This window comes from Chenopodium album, chromosome 23 (assembly GCF_948465745.1).
Source record: "Chenopodium album chromosome 23, dcCheAlbu1.1, whole genome shotgun sequence".
In the NCBI taxonomy this organism is placed as follows: domain Eukaryota; kingdom Viridiplantae; phylum Streptophyta; class Magnoliopsida; order Caryophyllales; family Amaranthaceae; genus Chenopodium; species Chenopodium album.
Genome location: NC_137856.1, coordinates 25,295,850 through 25,316,141, shown reverse-complemented (window position 1 = coordinate 25,316,141; position 20,292 = coordinate 25,295,850). Strand labels below are relative to the sequence as shown.

The 20,292-nt window shown below is 34.6% G+C and overlaps 1 protein-coding gene and 1 long non-coding RNA gene across 2 annotated transcripts; both read left to right on the top strand.

Moving 5' to 3' along the window:
- The first annotated feature begins 359 nt into the window (after positions 1-359).
- Positions 360-1,145, top strand: LOC145607191 (nuclear transcription factor Y subunit C-7-like). Its single transcript, XM_081662928.1, has one exon. It carries the CDS (start codon positions 402-404, stop codon positions 1,143-1,145), a length of 744 nt encoding a protein of 247 aa, XP_081519054.1. The 5' UTR covers positions 360-401.
- A 9,071-nt stretch (positions 1,146-10,216) lies between these two features.
- On the top strand, positions 10,217-15,977 carry LOC145609300 (uncharacterized). Its single transcript, XR_014106001.1, has 2 exons — positions 10,217-10,549; positions 15,375-15,977. It is a non-coding gene; the product is annotated as an uncharacterized LOC145609300 (long non-coding RNA).
- The last annotated feature ends 4,315 nt before the right edge of the window (positions 15,978-20,292 follow it).

Sequence of the window (20,292 nt, the reverse complement as noted above, 5' to 3'; positions counted from 1 at the left end):
CTACAAACATATTACTAATGTAACTAATGTATTGTAGACAATGCAACAAATTTAATTTCAATCTTATTTAAAAGGAATAATTAACTTATTAATAAAGTTGGCAATATTATTGATTGCAAAATCAAATGATAACCATTTAATCCCTTTTAAAAATTGCAACAATAGGTATTTTCACCCTAGTATGATCATGACTCCATTGTTCTTTTCTTTTCTTTTCTTTGGCATCAAAAGCTTAGTGTATTCTTCCATCATACCCCATCATTTTGTCACTTTTTTTGCTCTTTCTAACTCCATAAATAATCCACTGTCCAATCTTGTTTCTCAAAACACACCGAATTTTCGAATTCTTACATCAAACTTTAATTTCCTTCAAAATATACACCCTTCTAAATTTATCAAACATGGATTCCCATTGGTCTTTTAACTATCCTGATCAGCAACTCTCATTCGTCGATAACACTCCTCGGTTAAATCATCAGCTGCCACAACAACCCCACGTTCAGTCAGCACCATCCGGTTCCGGCAACCTCCTGCAGCAGCAGCTGAAGGGCTTCTGGGAGACTCAATGTCAGGAAAGCAGTCAAGCTGTTGATTTCAGAAACCACAGCTTACCTCTTGCAAGAATAAAGAAGATCATGAAGTCTGATGATAATGTACGTATGATATCGGCTGATGCACCGGTTCTGCTCTCCCGAGCCTGCGAAATGTTCATACAGGACTTAACCCTCAGAGCATGGAGCTGTACCGAAGAAGGTAAAAGAAAAACACTGCAGAAAGCTGATATATCAGCTGCACTTTCGACCACAGACTTATTCGATTTTTTGGTTGATATTCTACCTAAAGAGAAACCACTTACCTCCCCTATCCCACCCATGAATGTGATGATGAATACAGCTTCTAGCAGCCTCGGCGTAATCTGTAACCATCATAATCTGCATCTGCAGCAGCATGAGGGTTACAATGTAGGCGAAGCTGCAGGTACCGGGCTAAGTAAGGGGTTACAGATGAATCAGAGAGTTGATCAGCAACAACATGAACAGGTAATTGGAGGATTTGATGATAGTAAGAATAGTATTTATGGAGGGTGGCCTAATTATTTGTCTCATCATAGTCAACAATCTGCTTGGCCTCCACCAGATTTTTGACCATTATAATGGAACATATAAAAGCTAGCCCAAAGGGTTGTATTTTTAGTTTAAGAGTTATTTTTTATTAACATATGATAATTATTATACATAACCTAATGGTTTGATTGCATGTATTTTAATTTATTTAATGAATCAAGTTGGTTTTATCATTAATTCATACTTAATATGATTGCCCACTTGGTTAATTTAATTATCAAGTTATTTAGTTTATGATGAGTTGTGAAAGGTTCCTTGTTTATATAGTGTCACTAAAACACTTATGCTAAAAAAAAAATGGAGATGGATTTATATAGTCACAAAAACACTTAGGCTAAAAACATCAATAATTTGGTGTTACAAAAATAGATAAAACTATAATTATCTAAGCTTGTTTAAGTTTTTGCTCAAATGATAGTGTAACCACTTTATACTTTTATTTTGTTAATCTATTTAGAGTAACCTCTTCAAAACGTTATAATGGTTATCACTCTTATCATTAACCCCGTAAATACATTGTTAGTAACCTCATTAAGCATTTGTGAACAGCCTACATTCGCTACATCAATTCAACAACTAATTAATAGTGTGAATATATATTGCATTATAAGAACTTATATACAATCAAACTTCTATATATATTTTATCTTACTATTTTTGAGTTATGTTGGTGATTACATTTCTTTAGAATTAGATTAATTTTGGTTTTCTAAGAGATTGCAAATTGCTTGATGCTTCTTACACTATTCCTAAATAATTCTTCGTACATGATTAACACATGCTTTCTCGCCCTGAGGTTATTCTAGGTTCTTGCACAGATAAAAAGTTGCTACTGGATGTAAATGAACCAAAAGTGTCATAGTGATCAATATGTTTGAACTCGATTATATTCTTCATGTTGATGATATATTATCGTAAGATGCTTAATTAGTTTGCTCTTTGTTTAGACAAATTACACCATGTAGTGTACCTACCTATATAAACTATCGAACACTTTTCTAATTTTAATGTGTTTTCCCTATAAAGAACAAAATCTAAACTATGGACCTAAGTGCATAATTAAGGTTTATTGTGCACCAAAAGAACTGCATATTTAAAAGAACACGAATTTTCTAGCACACAAATTATCGATTCTTTCTCTTTCAATTGTGTGACTTTAATGCAAATTAAAACCCTAATTACCAAATCTGTACCAAAACCAATGAATTCATCATCACTTACACCTACATATCTCACTCAATTGCAAAACTCTCTAATATATTTTTAAGAAGAAAAAAGTCTGATCCAAACCCTAAAATCATAACAGCTTTGAACATGCATATCATGGTAAAGAAGATATAGAGTGAAAGAACATACAGCTTATAACAAAAGAATATGGAATTGTGATAAAAGAAATACATTAATTGAACATGAAGATGTATGGAATAATACATTTTATCATTTATTTTTTTAGTATGTGATCTTTTACATTGCTTTGTTTATTCACTTAAAAGCAAGATGCATTATGCTATTACATTTCATTTGTTTCATCATTATTATAACAATCTTCATCAATTGGAACATAAAAGTTGCATCCAACACCATTAAAAAGCTAAACACTACATAATCTCTATAATAAATAATACTCGTACTACGTATCAATGGAGTTATTTTTTCTCAATAATAACGATATTTGATTGAATTTTCCTCTCTGTAGATTAAAAATTATGTATATTGGTTGAATCAATTAACAAGATAAATTATCGTAATTGTGCACACACATGTGCATTAATATTGTACACCCAAATATGACCTAATCTCAACACAATGGCTGTTTGGTTGAGAGATAAACCTCTGACAAAAGTGATGAAAAGAACGAAAGTTTTGACAAAAAAAATATTTCCAAAAATTTATAACTTTAGAAAAAATATTATAGAGGAAATCATTTCCTTAATATTGCTCCAGAAGACAAACGAGTCTATAGGACTTACTACTATATCCTTTCTCTTATTTTGATGAACCCAAAAAAAAAAAAAAAAAAAAATCCCCTTCATAGACATCTCTATATGCTCAATTAAAATAAAGCATGATCATCACCATGAATAATCTAAGTTGTTGCAGTCATGTCCAGCTCTAGTCACATACTCACATAATGCTCGACTGCTCGAGCAACCGATGTGTATATATGTAAGTGTATTTACCCCATCTGTAGCATTTTGTGAGCTTACTTGTTCTCTTCGGAGCCATTTTATGCAACATTTTCCCTCTTAGTTGTGGTTTTCGGTTTCTATACTCTTTTTGGTAGGATTAGGTAGGTGTTTTTAATCTATTTTTTACTCATTTGGGCCAAACCAAAGGAATTTGTTTATAGAGTACTTACCGATTCTTGACTTTAAGTCTTTTGGGCCTTAAAAGAGTCAAATTTAGGCTAAGTGTGGTTTTGGCTGCTATGCTCGATCTTATTAAAACTGGTAAGTTAAAACTAACTGTTTTGTGAGTATCCTGAAAAAACAATATGATGGCATCTTCAACAACTGTTTTTTACTCAATTGGAAGAATTTTGCATCAAGCGACACCGCCTCCGCTCATTCTAAACAACAAACACTCCAACAACTACCTACGTCAACTGGACTAAATCGTCTCCCCTCACCAGGATTTCACAAACTCAACTCCGATATCTCGTGTTAAACCCATTTTTTAGCAGTGACCAATCATCTTACGTGACTCCAATAGCATTCCAACTTACATCTACAATGTTGGCAGAACGCCAGAACCCCTGCCTTTATAGCAAAAGTGGCGGCACTTCAAAAAGGTCTAGTTGCAATCACTACTATAATTTCCAAAACCATCATCAAATGTGGCAATCTAACTAGTCATCAACACTGTAATAGGTCCTCGAAACCTGGCCTCTCCGTGGTAATTACAACATGCCATTGACAAAATCAAACTTGATCAGTAGTTACAGCAATAGAACATCCAGTATAACTACAGAGGAGAGATAAGGCATATAGATCACTGTAATAGACCGCTTCTCCTCTCCACTATTAGTAATAGTATAGCCTAAGGTATTTCCTTTGAGACAAAGGCCGACTTATGTAACTTTTCTTATCATTCAAAAAAAGGATAAATGGATGTCATTATTCCAAAGATAGTCATTTTACTAGGTTGGTCTTATGAAATCTAGAATAGACGTGTGACAATTGGAAACTCGTTATAATATACCAAGATAAATAAATATTGAACCTAATACTTAGGAAGAAGGCAAAAGTACCAGGGACAATCAGAGCAGAAGGTGATCTGAATCGGATGCAAACATTCTTGTAGCACTGAAGCTCCCTATAAAAATAAATCAGCAATACAAAACTTTAAACAAAAGCCAACAGAAATAAGGAAAGGATGAAGTTTTACCATTGGTTAGGGGAAAAATCATACTGATGCAAACACATATACAGTACAGAGTAGTTTATTTTATGAGATTGATAAGCTCCATGTATCATATTTTCACATAGCTCCAAATCAAGCTAATTGGTATTAAGAGTTGCTGATTACTAACAGAAAATACATCATCATTGTTTTAACAAGAAAGAAACCTAAACATGAAATAGCATTCATGTTAAGGGTCTGTTCTCATTGACTGAACTCAGCTGAACTGAACTGAAATGAATATTTTATAAGAGAAGGAAATTTGGAGCTGAATTGAACTGAGCTGAACTGAACTGAATTTCAACGTAAGAGAATAGGCCCTAAGTCTTTGCTTTAAGGGGAAAATCCTATTATCAATGAGAGAAATCTAAAGCAAACTAAACACTATTGCTAAATGGAATTGAGAAGAAAAATTACCAAGATAAAGCTGTCAACTCAGAATAGTCATTCAGCTAAGCCCTTCTCCAAGATTGATGGTGTGGAAGATATTAGGCAATGACTAACACATTTATTCTGCTGAATATTTTTTATCTTCTAGTTCACCCAATTTTGCAAGGAGCTCAGACTTTTTTGTCTTGGAATCCAGAATAATACCTTTCTAACAAAGGGAACTAGTCTAATCTGAAATGCATCATTGGAAAATAATGCAAGGACTAGACCAGGAATTCAGCTTGGGAATCATTCAAGAACTCCCTAGCATCTTTTAGAGGGAAAATTATAACTTCTGTAATTGAATGTAATGCTCACGTCAAAAGATCACTATTGAGAACTACATGCCCTTAAATTACATTGCCATTTCTATCCCATAATTTTGCAAAACTGGGATATCGAATTACTCTAGTAAAGAGCTATTCGCCTATTCGGAGTTATCTGAATAACAGCACAGGAACTGAACTAGGTACCCTACTTGTCACTGATTCTACAAGAGAAAGAACTGCTGCTAAAAGAGTGAGAACTGATGAACCATGGACGTATCTTAATAAGTGGAAGTGACTCCACATCAATTAACTTCAAACTAGGGATATGTGCTTTTGAGTGAAAGAAGACATGTTCCTCAAACATTTTTCTTTAAAGCATTGCTTTCAGAAAACTACATGAGAAGATAAAAAGCACTATGATAGTTTCCTTAAAAGCACTTATAAGATACAGCATGAAAGCCACCAGAATAGCGATGCCTTTTAAATATGCCTGATAGGGAGAATATACATCTGGAACCAATTTATCATGATTCTGTTATTACTATAAACTAAAGCAAATCAATTCCCAAATATAAGTACAGGGGAACCCAAAAAAAAAAAAAGCAAACCCTTCTGCAAAAGGCAAACATATGAGTCTATGAACTTCAAGAGCTAGGTTGTTTTGGCCTGATTTCAGAGGAGAAAGAGTAAAACCATTCAAGGCACTATATTCTACAGAACTAGATTCAGGAGCATCTAAACCATATATAAAACAGAGGAATCCCACACCTTTTAGATATATATTCTGAATCTATAACCTGGAATATCCTCATGTTGTGAAAAATCAGAGAACTTTGTTCCTTTGAGCTATATTCTGGACCATAAACCACACAATCCAATTCTTCACCCACCTCAAAAGCCCTATTCAGGCCACTCAGACTGGCTGGACTGAAGGACTTGGTATTTTGCTTCAAAAGCTGTCAAACTATTTTAGCTATAATTGAAGCTTAATTAGAATTTAGGACAAGATGTAGATAGCATGTACGCTAATAGAACATATACAAGCTAAAAAGGGATTTATGGCCACACTCACAATTTGAACAGATAGTTTTGATCCCAAAGTTGATAAATTACACTGCACTGTCGTTCCTGGTTACTTAATTTTAAGCCTTTCAGACTATATACATTTTTGTGACACAATCTACTGTGAATCCGGCATGAAGTTATCAAGAGATAACATCCTACAATATCAATGATGAAACTAATTAGCAGTAGAGCTTATCATCATACACGACATCTTAATTCCAATAATTAAGATTACAATTCTCTGTGTTAGATACTGAGATTTTACCGCATTGAGGGGCACAAATCTGACAATAGCCACGAAAGGGGAGACCGAGAGAATGTAGCCAAGTGTCGGTTAGATGATATTGGCAGACAATCGTTATAATCCATATACAATACACTAATCTCCAGGTGCCTAGGTGCTCCTTTAAACATATCCTGGAAGATGATCAGTATTAACAAATAAGCACAAATCTTGGTCACAGTTAATATGTATCAAACTATAAACTCTTTCCCATGGGTACAACTTCTCATACAACCTAAAAGGCTGAATATTGAAAACCCCACTATAAAAAATAAGAAGAAAAAAAAAAAGTAAAAATCCTTATCATGTATAACCAACTTGTGGTTATTATCAGCATCATCCGAACAAAGTGGTAGGCCTTAGCACTTCATTCACCCCTCACCCCTCATGGCCCTCAACACCATTGATGAAGAAATCTTCCCCAGAATGATTTAGAGGCTACAGCACACAATTGTTCCTTGAACTTCCCAATATCATCCACCAGAAAATCATTCCAGATTTTTTTAATATGGTAATGATCCTTGTATAGTAAAATCACAATGCCGAGCTGAACAAGTTTTATAAACTCCATAGCATATTCACAACAAATTGAAAACACAAAGTAGGATAGCAACCCAACAAGGCCACCATTGAATCACCATAGCAAAGGTCAAGCGATATACAATAAAGAAGTCGTTCAAAGGAACTCTTGCTTGTAATTGCATCCCTTTTCCCAACTAACAGAGTAACAGACATAACTAAGCTCTATTCTACACAACAAGAACAATGCTTTTCTAAGTTCCTGCTGTCAACTTAGTACTAACACCACACTCAACAGCTGAAACATAATATGTTTCTTATATTCTAAAATCTAAACTAAGCACAATAAAGAGAAAATTTAAACACCATACTGCAAATGCATCAAGCAAACTTCATAAATCGAGAATAGCAATAAGTTGAAAACAAGGAAACGAATTGCAAAATAGCAACAACATATCAATAAAATTCTCATTAGTCAGCAAAAATCGGTATACTTTGATTAAAGGGGAACAATTAAACCCAATCCCCATTGATATATAATCATCTCATACTATTATAATCATATATATTATATACACTTAATCAATTGCTTTGCAAATAGAACCCAACTAAACATACTTTATCATAACAAAAATCAGCAACATACATAGTTATTGGCATCGATTTCGATCCACTCTGAAAACTAACTGATTTCGAGCATCCATCTTCACAAATCACCCCAAATTATTGAAAGAATTCTGTTCACAATCCAATGTTGAAACCCTTTTCATCATCATCATCTTCGAAAATCCTACAATTATTACCAACCCTTTTAATCAAACACACCCTTTTACCTCCTCTACAAACCCCATTTCGCAACTCCAAATCATCCAAACCACCCACTTTCACATTCCTCCTCTTTCCACACAACCTGAATTTCACTCTTTCTCTCCTACCCTGCAACACAAACTCCTTTTTACTCTTCCCAACCTTCGCCGCCATTAATGGCCGATACTCAAACCTTCTATCCTCCCACAAAACCTCCTTATTCCCACTATTCACCCCACCATCATCAACCCTTTCAACCACTGGAAACTCCGGCAACCATTTCGGAATCTCAGGACCTCTACATTTCTTCTCAGAAAAATCAACATTCCCAGAAAAAATCACCGATGAATCAGAGCTTATTCGACTGCGAGGGATTCTACGACGAAAAGGGGGAGTTTCATCAATGGCGTCGATGAAGAAGCGAAGGTGTTTAAGGGTTTTAGACCCAAGAAGGGGTTGATTGATATCGGAAGCAGAAGGGAAGCCGAAGGAGAGAGAGAGGTCTTCAATGGCGTGAACGAGGTCGAAGATGTTGCATTGAGTACGATTGCAGGAGAAGGCGGCGTGGTTGGCGGCGGAAGTGGCGAGAGATTGGAGGAAGAGGGTGGTGATGCGAGAAAGGGTGTTGAGAGCGGAGGATTTGGAGTGTTTGAAGCCGGTTGATCGGAGGATTTGTGCGACGGCGAGTTTTGCGATGGTGTGGTGGAATTCTGACGGAGTAAGGGTGGTGGTGGTTGGGGGTTTGATGGTGGAGGGTGGTGGGAGTTCAGGGAAGGAGGCACGCCGGAGAGGGTTGGCGGCCATGGTTGAGTTTGAGTGGGTCTGTGGGTGTGGTGGAGGTTAAGTTTGTTGAAGTCGTCTTGCTATTGCTCTGAATTTTGAATGCTTGGGGGGTTTGGGTGTTTTGAAGGAGAGGTGTTTGGATTGTGGGATTTGTTTGGGCCTCTAATAGGCGTAATAGCTATCGAGTTTTGACTATAGTTAGTTTTGCGCCGTTGCATAAGTGCCTAAGTGGTGTATATAGGTTAAGTATTGACGCATAGCTATTATTTACATGGAAGATAGATAGCGTGAATAAGATAAAAGAGTGGTGAAAAACATTTTTCTAGAGGTACAAAAATTGTACCACTATTGCTTATAATGGCTATAAATTGTCATAAAATATTGTACCACAGTTTTCTATAATGGCTATAAATAGTACTACTAAGGACCTATTTACATTTAAATTTATTGAACTGAAGTGAACTGGATTGAAGCTGAACTGAGCTGAAATGAATATTTTATGAGAGGAGGAATTTAGAAGCTGAACTGAACTGAACATTTTATGAGAGAAGGAAATTAGGAGCTGAACTAAACTAAACTGATTAGAGCTAAACTGAAATGAAATTAAGTAAATGTGAACATACCCTAAATGATAGTATAAAATTGATGTATAATAGTACATTAAAAATACCACTATATCCCTACCTTATAAAAAGTGAATAGTGTGCTATCAATTATACCCTCACTATTGTGTACAAAATTGTGTGCAAAATGTGTATTTACTTTTTTACCCTCAATAATATGTTTTCTATCATTAATACATTTAATTTTTTTTTTTCATTAAACATATATCATCAATTAATTCGGTTTTTTTTAACAATGTATGTAATCCTTTTTTTTATTAATTAAAAAAAAAATTAATGCTTTACACTTCATATGATATTATTATTTAAAATGAAAAAAAAAAATTGTATGTACGAATAGATGATTTATTACCAACTACCAAGGGACTATTTTGTCTAATTGTTGCCTGAATGTTAATGTTTATGCGAGTTGCAGGGTGTAATTGTTTCTCTTTTTTTAGTTTCATATACTTAATCTCATATAATATATGTAGAGTAATTACTAGGTTGGGTAAGAATATAGACTTTCAAATAGTAAATGTTCCGAAAAATTGTTATACTATTGCATATGTAATGTTAAATTACTTATCTTTAGTATATAATGTGTGCTCTATGATTTTTGAATTGTATTTAATCCATTTCTAATTAAGTTTGTAGATGTTTTTTGCAATATTACACTGTTGAATAATTGCATAGATGTTTCTTGAACAAAGGTTGTGCATGAAAAAAAAAAGCTTTAAATACACATTCCATTAATTTATCAAACTATTTTCCCTAAAATCCCAATGTAATTTAAACACAACCCAATATAGACATCAAGAAAGGACAAATTACTTTGCGCGCATCGCGCGCGTCTAACTGCCCTAGTAAAGATAAAAAATTACATTGTCACTTAAGTCACTTCGTTAGTCAAAATTAAAGCCCTAACACAGTACCACCTTGTAGAGGCTTTACGCCTTAACTCGTGAACATCTGAAGTCAATCCATCAATCCAAGAAAACGAAGATGAGAGAGAAAATGAGAGAAAGGTCGACGATGAATGCCATGAGGTCTGGCTTAGTAGTTCTCGGTGCACTCGCATTTGGTTACCTATCCCTGCAACTCGGTTTCAGACCATTTTTAGAAAAAGCTCAACGAACTCTAGAAATTGAATCTCAACAGCACTCTGAAACTCAACAACACCACCAAGAACAAGAACAATCCTTTGATTTTCCTGATGATTCATCTTCCACTCTCCGCGATTGAACTTGCATTTCTTTTTTACAGGTAAAATTCCCTTTTTCTTCTTTTAATTGGGTTTGTATTATTTGGGTACTTGATCAATTTGTATATTCTGGATTAATTTATACAAATTTAAGCGTTTTTTTTAACAGTTTTGTGATTTTTGTTTTATCAAATTATTTAAGTTTTCTGAATTTGGTTGGTGGATGTTTGTAATGTATATTTGCATTCTGAATATTAAGTTTGGTCATTTGTGATATGTTGCTGATGGTAGAAATGGATGCCTTTACATTTAACACTTTATGAGCTTAGTTTGACTATAATGTGTTCTGAAACAAAAATAAATTGTGGGTGAATGGGTGAAGGGTAAATATTGGCAGTCTTGCCAATGCAAGATAAGCCAAGTCGCGGGATTAATTATTCGAGCTTTTAGTAAAACCGGCTCATTTAAGTGAAAATGTTTGATGAGGAACAAGTTGATTGAGAGGGGATGTGAACGTATGAGTACTAATAAGATATCCTGACTTGTACCTTATATACATGGTGTGTTTAGTTTGATTGGAAAAGATCTAGTGGGATAAAACTAGATGACATAATGAAGGGATAATTGATGACCAGTACTTTGATAGGTTGTTTGGTAAGCTATGATATGACTTGTATATTGAGTTCAGAAACTTATTGATTTGCTTGAATATAGGATCAAACCACTTTGTGTATGGGTTTTTTTTTTTCTAAGCTTTGTTGTGAATTTTGATCGTTTTGTGTTAACTATAGAAAAGGTTTGATATGATTCCTCAAAATTCATGTTTCCTTCTAAACTTTTCACCAGTGATATAAACCCAATTGGAGCTAACGGGTTCCATCTTTGTTTACTTGAACAATGTGATTATTCAAGCTTCCTGGCTTATTGGTGCTGCCTTTTCTTTCTCGAAAGTTGGCTCAACAATTGCATCATCTACTATGTTGAAAAATGTGTTTTCCATCCCTTGGAAGTGTGGTTGATAGCTAATTTATATGGCTGCAGTAAGCTCTCTTAAATGCAAACAGTAGTCATCATTTGGTATGATTGAAAGTAAGTAGGCCTTGTTCAGTTTATCAATTCACCACTGAGTGCTGGCAACATTAAGTAATGAAAAACTCATTTCATAAGAACTAACTAGTGAGTACCCTCAAGTTACTAATGTTATAGACGTGCAATCGATAAAAATTTTCAAAAGCTTTTCAAAACTGCAATTGTCATTGTCAAACCAAAATTGAGTTATTCTTTGGATATCTTTTTTTTTTTTTTTTTTTTTAAATTAAAGCTTGTGGTTTGCACTTATATAATTTTTTTTACATATCTATAACATAGTTAATAATTGGCTTAGATGGTTAAATGATCATCTTTATGTTATGAGAGATTGGGGGTTCGAACCTCCTTATCCTTATGTTTTTACATGGTTATTCTTAGGAACCCACCATCGTGCGGGAATTCAACATAACCCTTGACTTTAACCCGAACGCCGACATCCTCTTCCCTATCCACTTTAACCCCAATGGTTACAATAAGGTTGCTTGGTGGAGAACCATTACCATTAAGGACAATTTTTCTTCCAAATCCTCTATTGCGAGCGAAACCGTTTACCCGGTTCTTAGAATCTTGCATAGGCTTCTTAGGTATAAAATATTTAGTAAGCAAGATTTTGGGGAAGTTTACTAGAAAGGAGATTCTTTGCTTATGGATGGCCACTAGTGAGGAGTTTGAAAGAAGGTTGAATCTTGGGTTTTTTTCATGCATTGTTGTACTTCAACCGCAAAGGGAAAGAAAACCGGAGAAATTTGTTGTGGTTCTATGGTCACGAGGTTGGCCAAAAAGTTGAACCAAGAGGAGCTTCTTAAGTCTTGTAGCGTAGTAGGTGGGAGTAATGATTTATTTTGGACTTGAAGCAACTCAAGAATTTGGAGTTCATTGCACCCACCAGGAATACCTATGTTTTCATGTGGCTTGTGCGCAAAAACCACCATTTCTTATTTCCTAATCCGGCCTCCACTTCTATTACTAGGAATGCTCAAAATGTTTGGAAAGTGCCCAAAGACATAGGCAGGTAAATTTTGTGATGGGTGATGGTGGTGAAGATGATGGAGATGATAATGATGATGATGATGAGGAGGAGGAGGAGGAAGAGGAGGATGAACGATAACAACATCAACGACAACAACAACAACAATTCCCTAAAGGTATGATTGATTGGTTTTGAGTAACAATATAAGAAGATGATGAAATGCAAGGTCTCTTTGAGACCCAACAAGGCATGTTCCCCCAACAACAAGTCTTATATGACACGTGTGTCAACCGAGGCGAAGTTATCCCCATGGTCAATTATCCATATTGGCCGCCACAACATGGTCCTGTACCGTTTGTGAGGGGTAACAACAAGCCAACATATACTTATTGGAAAGGTCCTACCGGACCTAACATTGAGTTGTGCTCGTTCCTTGATGATTTCGGGCACTACCACTACCGTGTGCCTATGGGAGTGACTATAGGGGGGATACCAACTATCCCCATGTTGATCCTATTTACCTTGCACCATTGACTATGCCTCCCCAGTTTGATCCTTTAGCCTCTTGGCATGAGGATCTTTTCCGAGCCCGGTTACATCGGTGGGTGGGATCCTCACGGTCCCCCATCCGGCTTTTCTAATGAGAAGGACAAAGATGAGGCCGGCCCTAGTGGCCACTAGTCCTTCTCCCATAGTTTTTGAGGGGATCGGAGTGACATCATAGCCAATGGTGGGACTTCATATGGGTGCTTGTTGTGTTGTTGCTCTATTGTTTGATGACGAGTGGTTGTTTATCTTGATGATGATGTGTGATGACATGGGTTTGGTTGTTTTTGCGTGTGGCTTACTAGACTTGGGAGTTTGTTGACATCTAGAACATAGAATTATCTAGAAACAAGCCTTAGAAAATCAACTACCTAGTTTCTGGGAAGGGTTGCAAAGAAGGGTTAATAGGTTGATCTCTTGGTAAAAATTTGTTGTTTCCAACCACTCCAAATCCTAGGGTAACACCAGCATCGTTTGAAGTACCACGTCAAAAATTTGCCACCACAACTATCCTTTCACCCACTTTTCTCTTTACTACTACGGTACTACCACATTGATCCAATGTAGCACCGGAAAAATCATCTAACTAGTTTCTGGGAAAGGGATGCAAACAAGGGTTGATATGTTAATTTCTTGGTAAAAGTTTTTTCTCATCCCAACCATTACGATATCCTTGAATGACTCCATAATCTTTGATTTGCCATCTCAAAATTGTGCCACCACAACTATCCATGGTACCACCTACTACCACCTTAAGTCTGTTTTGTACTACCCCATAAATTCAATGTAGCTCTAGAAAATTGATTCAACTGTTTCATTGATCTCCAAGATAAAGTAGGAGTTCCTAGTTGTAAGGGTTCCTAAATCATATGTTTCAGTGTTTCACTATTTATTGCAGCTAAAGAACTTCAAAGCCAATCTCAGCTAAAATTCTTCACATAATCATCCTGGTCTAATTTGGAATGCAAGCATCTGCTGACTAGGACTTCTAGCCTCTAGGTAGTCAATAGTGCTTAACCAACTCTGGCTCTCTGATTGCTTTAAACTCAGATCTCAGACCAACAGAAGATATTTTGTGTGCTGCAGCAGGCAGCCTACAGCTCAAAGCTTAATATATTTTGTTGAACGATACACATTTAACGGCAAATCTAATATTTCTAGCGTAATCTTGTGGCACATTCATATATAAGTAATATAATGTTTTCAACTTTCCAGAATAACCTTCCCTTAAAAATTTCCAATTCAAAATCTGTTACTTTACCTGTAAAATTTTGAAATTTTGACAATGTTTGATGCAAATTTTGATGTGATGTTTCATAAAATCTTTAGCAAGCCTTGAAGGTTAAAGAGCTATTGTAACAGCTAGTAGTTTTTGGTGGTGAAGTCTGATCTTAATATCTAATTGATTTGGTTCTATCATTGTTGAGTGATGACATTTTTTTTTTTTTTTTGGCAAATTCTTTATGATGGTGGAGGTGAAAGATATGAAAGTTGTAAACAACAAGAATTAAATATAAGTGTCATATAGGTTGCAAATTCTTTATGTTTAAACTTTTGGTAAAATTATGAATATAGTGAATTGAAGGCTATTTATGTAAAAATTGAAGCTTCATATACATTGAAATAATCAATTTAATATAGGCTTATAGGCTACTCTAAGAAATCCATTTTGGTCTTGCATGTCCTTAGTCCATTCTTAATTGTGTTGCTAATACTGATGCTTACTACTCTTATCATGTTTAATTTACCACTTACCATTTAATGCTTCTTTCCTTGAAGAAAAGGCTGATTTATTTCTCTCACAATTTTATCCTTCTTTCCTAAGGATAAAATTGTATGCATCTGGAACTCCCTATTAGATACATACTCGTTTAATCTTGGACTTTAAGAGTTGAGTTTAGGCTGTCTCGACTGTTTTTGTCCCTGACTAGCCTGTGAAGTAGCAATCTTATGTTTCTCACATGTTTACCTTTCTCGGTTTCTCCCAACTGTTAAGGAGCCATGTAATTTATCCTAATTTCTTACTTGGTAGCCTAGTGAAACAAATTAGCTCTTAAGTCTAAATCTTGTAGATCCTGTAATTAGGGAATTGAAAAGATTGTGTTATTATTATAAGTTGGGCATGAACATATGAAGGGTCAATGGATCCATGGTTATCCCTGGATGCATGCCTAATGAGAGGAGCTAAAAGCTGCAATAGATGGGGTTAGAATGTCCATGTGTTGCAGTTGAAAACTGATGTCTCAGACACAATAATTTCAGGTTTCATTTTCATTTTTCAGGCCCATACATTTGTAAACCAGCAAGCACAGCCACTCTTTGCACTCTACATTTTTAGTTTGTGGAGCTAAATGAAGGTGAATAGTGAAACCATGTATGATCTCTTTTGATAATTGACTACTGCATGTACTGCTGAAGCGTACTATGTTTCCAGTTGATGGATGTAACTTGTGCGCTGCGTACTCTTTGTAGTCCAATAGTTGCGAGTTGGTAAGTTCTTTAACGAATCAGCAAAGCAGATAATTTGTAATTTTCTTTGCAATTACCTAAAGTTTGGTTATAGGTTCTGGGTGACCGGACATCGGATGACCATGGGTTTCGGGTTTTAGCCAGGGCTTGCCTTTTGTAATCCAGCATCATAATTATAAATGTGGCTTGTTTCAGTAGTATTATTTTTGTTTGCGTAATAGGAAGACTTGTCTTATGCTATTATGGTAGTCAAATTAAACTTGTGTTGGGTTGAGGCGTTGAGCAAGTTGAGTGTGTATTTATGGGCTACACAACTTGGAAAATCATCTTCGATTGTTGCGTTCAACATTTTCATCGATGACAATTATGTTCTATTGCATTGTGAAAATTAAAGCTCTTTGAGTTGTCAACTTTGATTATTATGTCCAAATAATGGAAACTACATAGTCACAAAGGTCTCATAATGTTCCTTTTCTTCCTTACCTTAAAAAATTAAAAACATAACTACTTGATGTGCGAAGAGCAACAAGGATGACTTGGTTACCAACTTGCCATTCAATTTTTTTCTTTTTTTTTTTTTTTTTAAGCCTAAGTAGTTATCATTCACAATTAAGTTCATTCATTATAAAATACTCCCTCTGCCCCCTTTTAATAGTCCCTTATGGGCATTTTTCACGGGAATTAATAAACATAAATAAGAATAATAAAAGTATATTGAAAAAGTAATTTGACATTGGGTATGAAAAAAAGTAGAGAGAAAAAGTAATAAAAGTACATAGGAAAATAAAATATACATGAGAAATTTAAATTTGCACGAGTATTGTTGCAAATTGGAGGGAATTTTGGTAAAAAATTTAATATTAATGGTTGTTGGAAAAAGCAAATGGGGTGAACATTTTGGGACTAAAATTTGCCCATAAGGGACTATCAAAAGGGGACGGAGGGGGTAATTTAGCTTTAACAATTTGAAAGGAGTGTTATGAACATATATACACAAACTATTAGGTGTAGCAAGCTTCCCTTCTCATTTTCTCTCCTCTGCTCTGCTCCTTTTTACTCTTCCCTTTCTCAATTGCGGCACCACCTTTAACCACCGTCCACAATGCTGCCGCTCGATGAATCGAACTTGCTATTGAATTGAAATTAATGATTTGCTTTGTTTGTTTGAAGTTGTTTTGCTATGAATTTTGGGCGGCAATGGTGGTTTTGTGTATGCAGTGGTTGCGGTGGATGAGGAGGTGATTGGTTGCAGGTGGTTGTTGTGGCCTATGGGGATGTGGGTTTTGGTGGCTGGAAATACATGGGCCGCTCTGCTTGTGGTTGGTGGTGATTGGTGGTCGATTTTAGCTGTAGCCGGAGATGCGGCTGACTGTGGTGGTAAATGGCAGCGTATGTGTTGTGGGCGAATAATTGCGGCGAGGTTGACGGTTGTGCGGCGGGTGATGCCGTGGTTGGTGGGTTCGCTTGGTGATGCAGTGGTTGGTGGGTTCCATGGCTGGTGATGCGGTGGTCGGTGGGTTCGGTGGACGGTGGGATTGGTGGTGGGATTGTTTTTTTTTTTTTTTTTTTTTGGGTGCGCCCAAAACATGTTCTTCATTGGTTTTGCGGGGCATTTTGGCCCTTTCGGTCCAATTTGAGGTCATTATTGACAAAAAATGATAAAAATGTCTCGTTTTGCGTGTTTTACACAAATCGAGGTACTTTTAAATACGCAAATGAAGCATTTCCGATCATTTTTTTTGTCAACTTTGACTTCAAATTAGTCCCAAAGAATCAAAATGTCCTCCAAAACCCCTAAAGACCATGCGTTTTGCACGAAAATCAAATATTGTAAAAAAATTACGTTAGATTTTTAATGGCAAGTGGTAAATTTTTTTATTTTTTGTTGGTAAACTATAATCTGCAACTTTTAAAAGTTTAGGTGGTAAAAATTAATTTTTTAATTTTTTTTTTTTTTTTTTTTTTTTGTGGTTAAAGTCCAAATATATTGTGGACGGTGGCTGATTTTATTGGTTTGTTGTTAATGAGAAACCCTATTCTCATTTGAAACGGAGAGAAAGAAAGAGAGGAAGAGCGGGAAAGAGGAGAGAGAAGGAGATAAAAATATATTGTATATATGTTGTTAATTATTAGCGACCAAATGACATATATCAATCATTAAAATGAACATATCAGCCAATTGATGTCTGATATTAGTCAACATATCAGACTTTATTAAAACGTATCAATCAACACAAGGAACATATGAGCCAACAAATAAAACATATGAGCCAATAAAAAGAAACATATCAACCAACAAATAAAACATATCAGCCAACGAATGGATGAAATCAGCAAACAAAAGTAACATGTAAGCCAACAAAATAAACACATCAACCAACACAATGAAAAAAACAAGCCAACAGTTAAAATATACTTCCTCCGTTTCTTTATAGTTGAAATACAAACTTTATCACAATATTTAAGAAAATTGGACCTCACATGTTATAATACAATTAAAATTTAGCTAAAAGGTTGTTAGGAATATAATCAAGTAGGAAATGTGCTTTAATTAAAGGTAATAGCACGATTTTCACCATAAAAACCTTCCTTTTATAGTATGTTGCAACTATTGTGACATTTTCATTTTAGGGAAGTGTTGCAACTATAAAGAAACGGAGGAAGTACATATCAAGCAACGAAATAAAGATATTAGCCCACTAAATAAACATATTAGTCAACTAGTGTCTGATAGCAGCCAACAAAAGAAACATATTAAACATCAAAAATAAAAACATATAAGCCAACAAAATGATATCAACCAACACAAAAAACATATCAGCCAACAAATAAAACATATCAGCCAAGTCTTTCGTACGCATAATTTGCATACGACAGTCTTTACCTAATAGCTTCTCTTATATATATGACTATACGTTTTTTAATTTTTTTTTAATTTTTGAGGAAAATCACAATTTTTTTTAAAAGATGATTGACACTAAAAATGAAATTCATCATAAAGCGGAGCTATGATTAGTGGAGCAAATATTAATAGAAAGTTATGCAAAATTACTAGAGTAATTAGTAACTGACATGAACAAATGATTTTAGCTCGAAACCGCTTGGTGGTCAATTCATCAATCCATGCAATGATTAGGATTAGGAGACATAGATAACATTAGTTGCATCAAGTTGATAACTTCAACAAGTTTTCTACTAAAATTTAAGTGACATCAACATCTTATGATTCATACTAATAAGGGGTCAATCAAAGACTTAAATGAAGTGATATTATAATGATTTAGTTACCCTATCCAAATCTATTATAGCCCCATTGATGCCTACCCCCAAAATCTAAGTACATAATTGCAAGCATGGACATTATTGATTTATGTATTATAAGTTCTTATTGAGAATTTAACTTAAGATAGAGTTTGGCCCACACACGTTTGTTTTTATAGATTATTGGCTTGTATACTTTTTTTTTTTTTTTTTCCCTAAGTTGTTAGAAAGTGTAATAATTTTATCATCTTATCAATACTGGAAATACCTAGTGGAAATTAGAGAATATAGAAATAAGAAAAACATAAAAGAATTGAAAGAAAATAATACTATATAAAATTATAAGTGTTTCAAATGGTACAAATAATTTCTTGGATTCTAATCTTTTTAAAGAAATAATTTTTAAGTCACAATATTTACTTAATTTCACACACACTTTCTTATTGGAGGAAGTCCTAATTTATTTTCATGATAAACAAAAAATGTTTATTTAAAAGCATATTCATAAATAAACTAACAAAGTATGCCAATCAGCATGACATTTTTGTAAATAAATCATGGGATCCGCATTAAAAAAAAGTTGTTGATTTATCTACAGAAATGTCACTAGATAAACACTTATTTTTTTTGTTTATCATGAAGATAAACTTGTATTTTTTTTCTCTTATTGCATTTTTTTTATACATCTACTTATTTTTTACTCTCTTTCTCTTTTACTTTACTTTAAACTCATCTATTTTTTCTTGTTACAAACTATTTTTGTAAAGTTTTCCTATACAAATCGATAGTGAATTAAAAAGAAAAAAGGTACTCCCTCCGTATTTTATTACTTGCTCCATTTGCACTTTATGTACTATTTATTTGACCTATTTTGATCAATGTTAGTGATTTATACATAAGAAAACACATGGTCTTTTGGGTACTTGTTGCCTTGTTGGAATTGTCTTAATGAACAGATTAAGAATTTTCAATTGTTATAATTTATACTTATTTTAAATTAAAAATATTATTGATCAAAAATTTACATCGGTATACGTGTCTAACAAAATAGAGCAAGTAATAAAATATGAAGGTATCAATTGTTTAGGACCTACGAAATTGAATAAGGAGTTAGGTGGCGATCCAAGATGATTTTGTTTTCTGAGTGTAAGGTCAGCCATGTCTTTGCAAAATAATTAAAACGTGGACATTTAATGATCTATCCATTTATTCTATGAGAAATTTGGTGTATAATCTCTTGTAATTGTATAATAAGGAAAGAAGTGAGAAATTTGGTGTTTGCTTTATGGTAAGGGCTCGGCAAACCGAACCACCGGCACACGGGTTTGTTTCCCTTTTTTTCGGTCTTCCTGCATGACACCACACAATGTGGCTCTGTCTTTATTTTATTATTTTATACATTCCGTGTTAAAAACACAAATTCTTACGTATGGTTGGCTAACCATTCATAGAGTTATTTCGTTACTGTTA

Coding starts and splice junctions, on each gene's coding strand:
- LOC145607191 (XM_081662928.1), top strand. CDS start 402: ATGGATTCCCATTGGTCTTTTAACTATCCTGATCAGCAACTCTCATTC.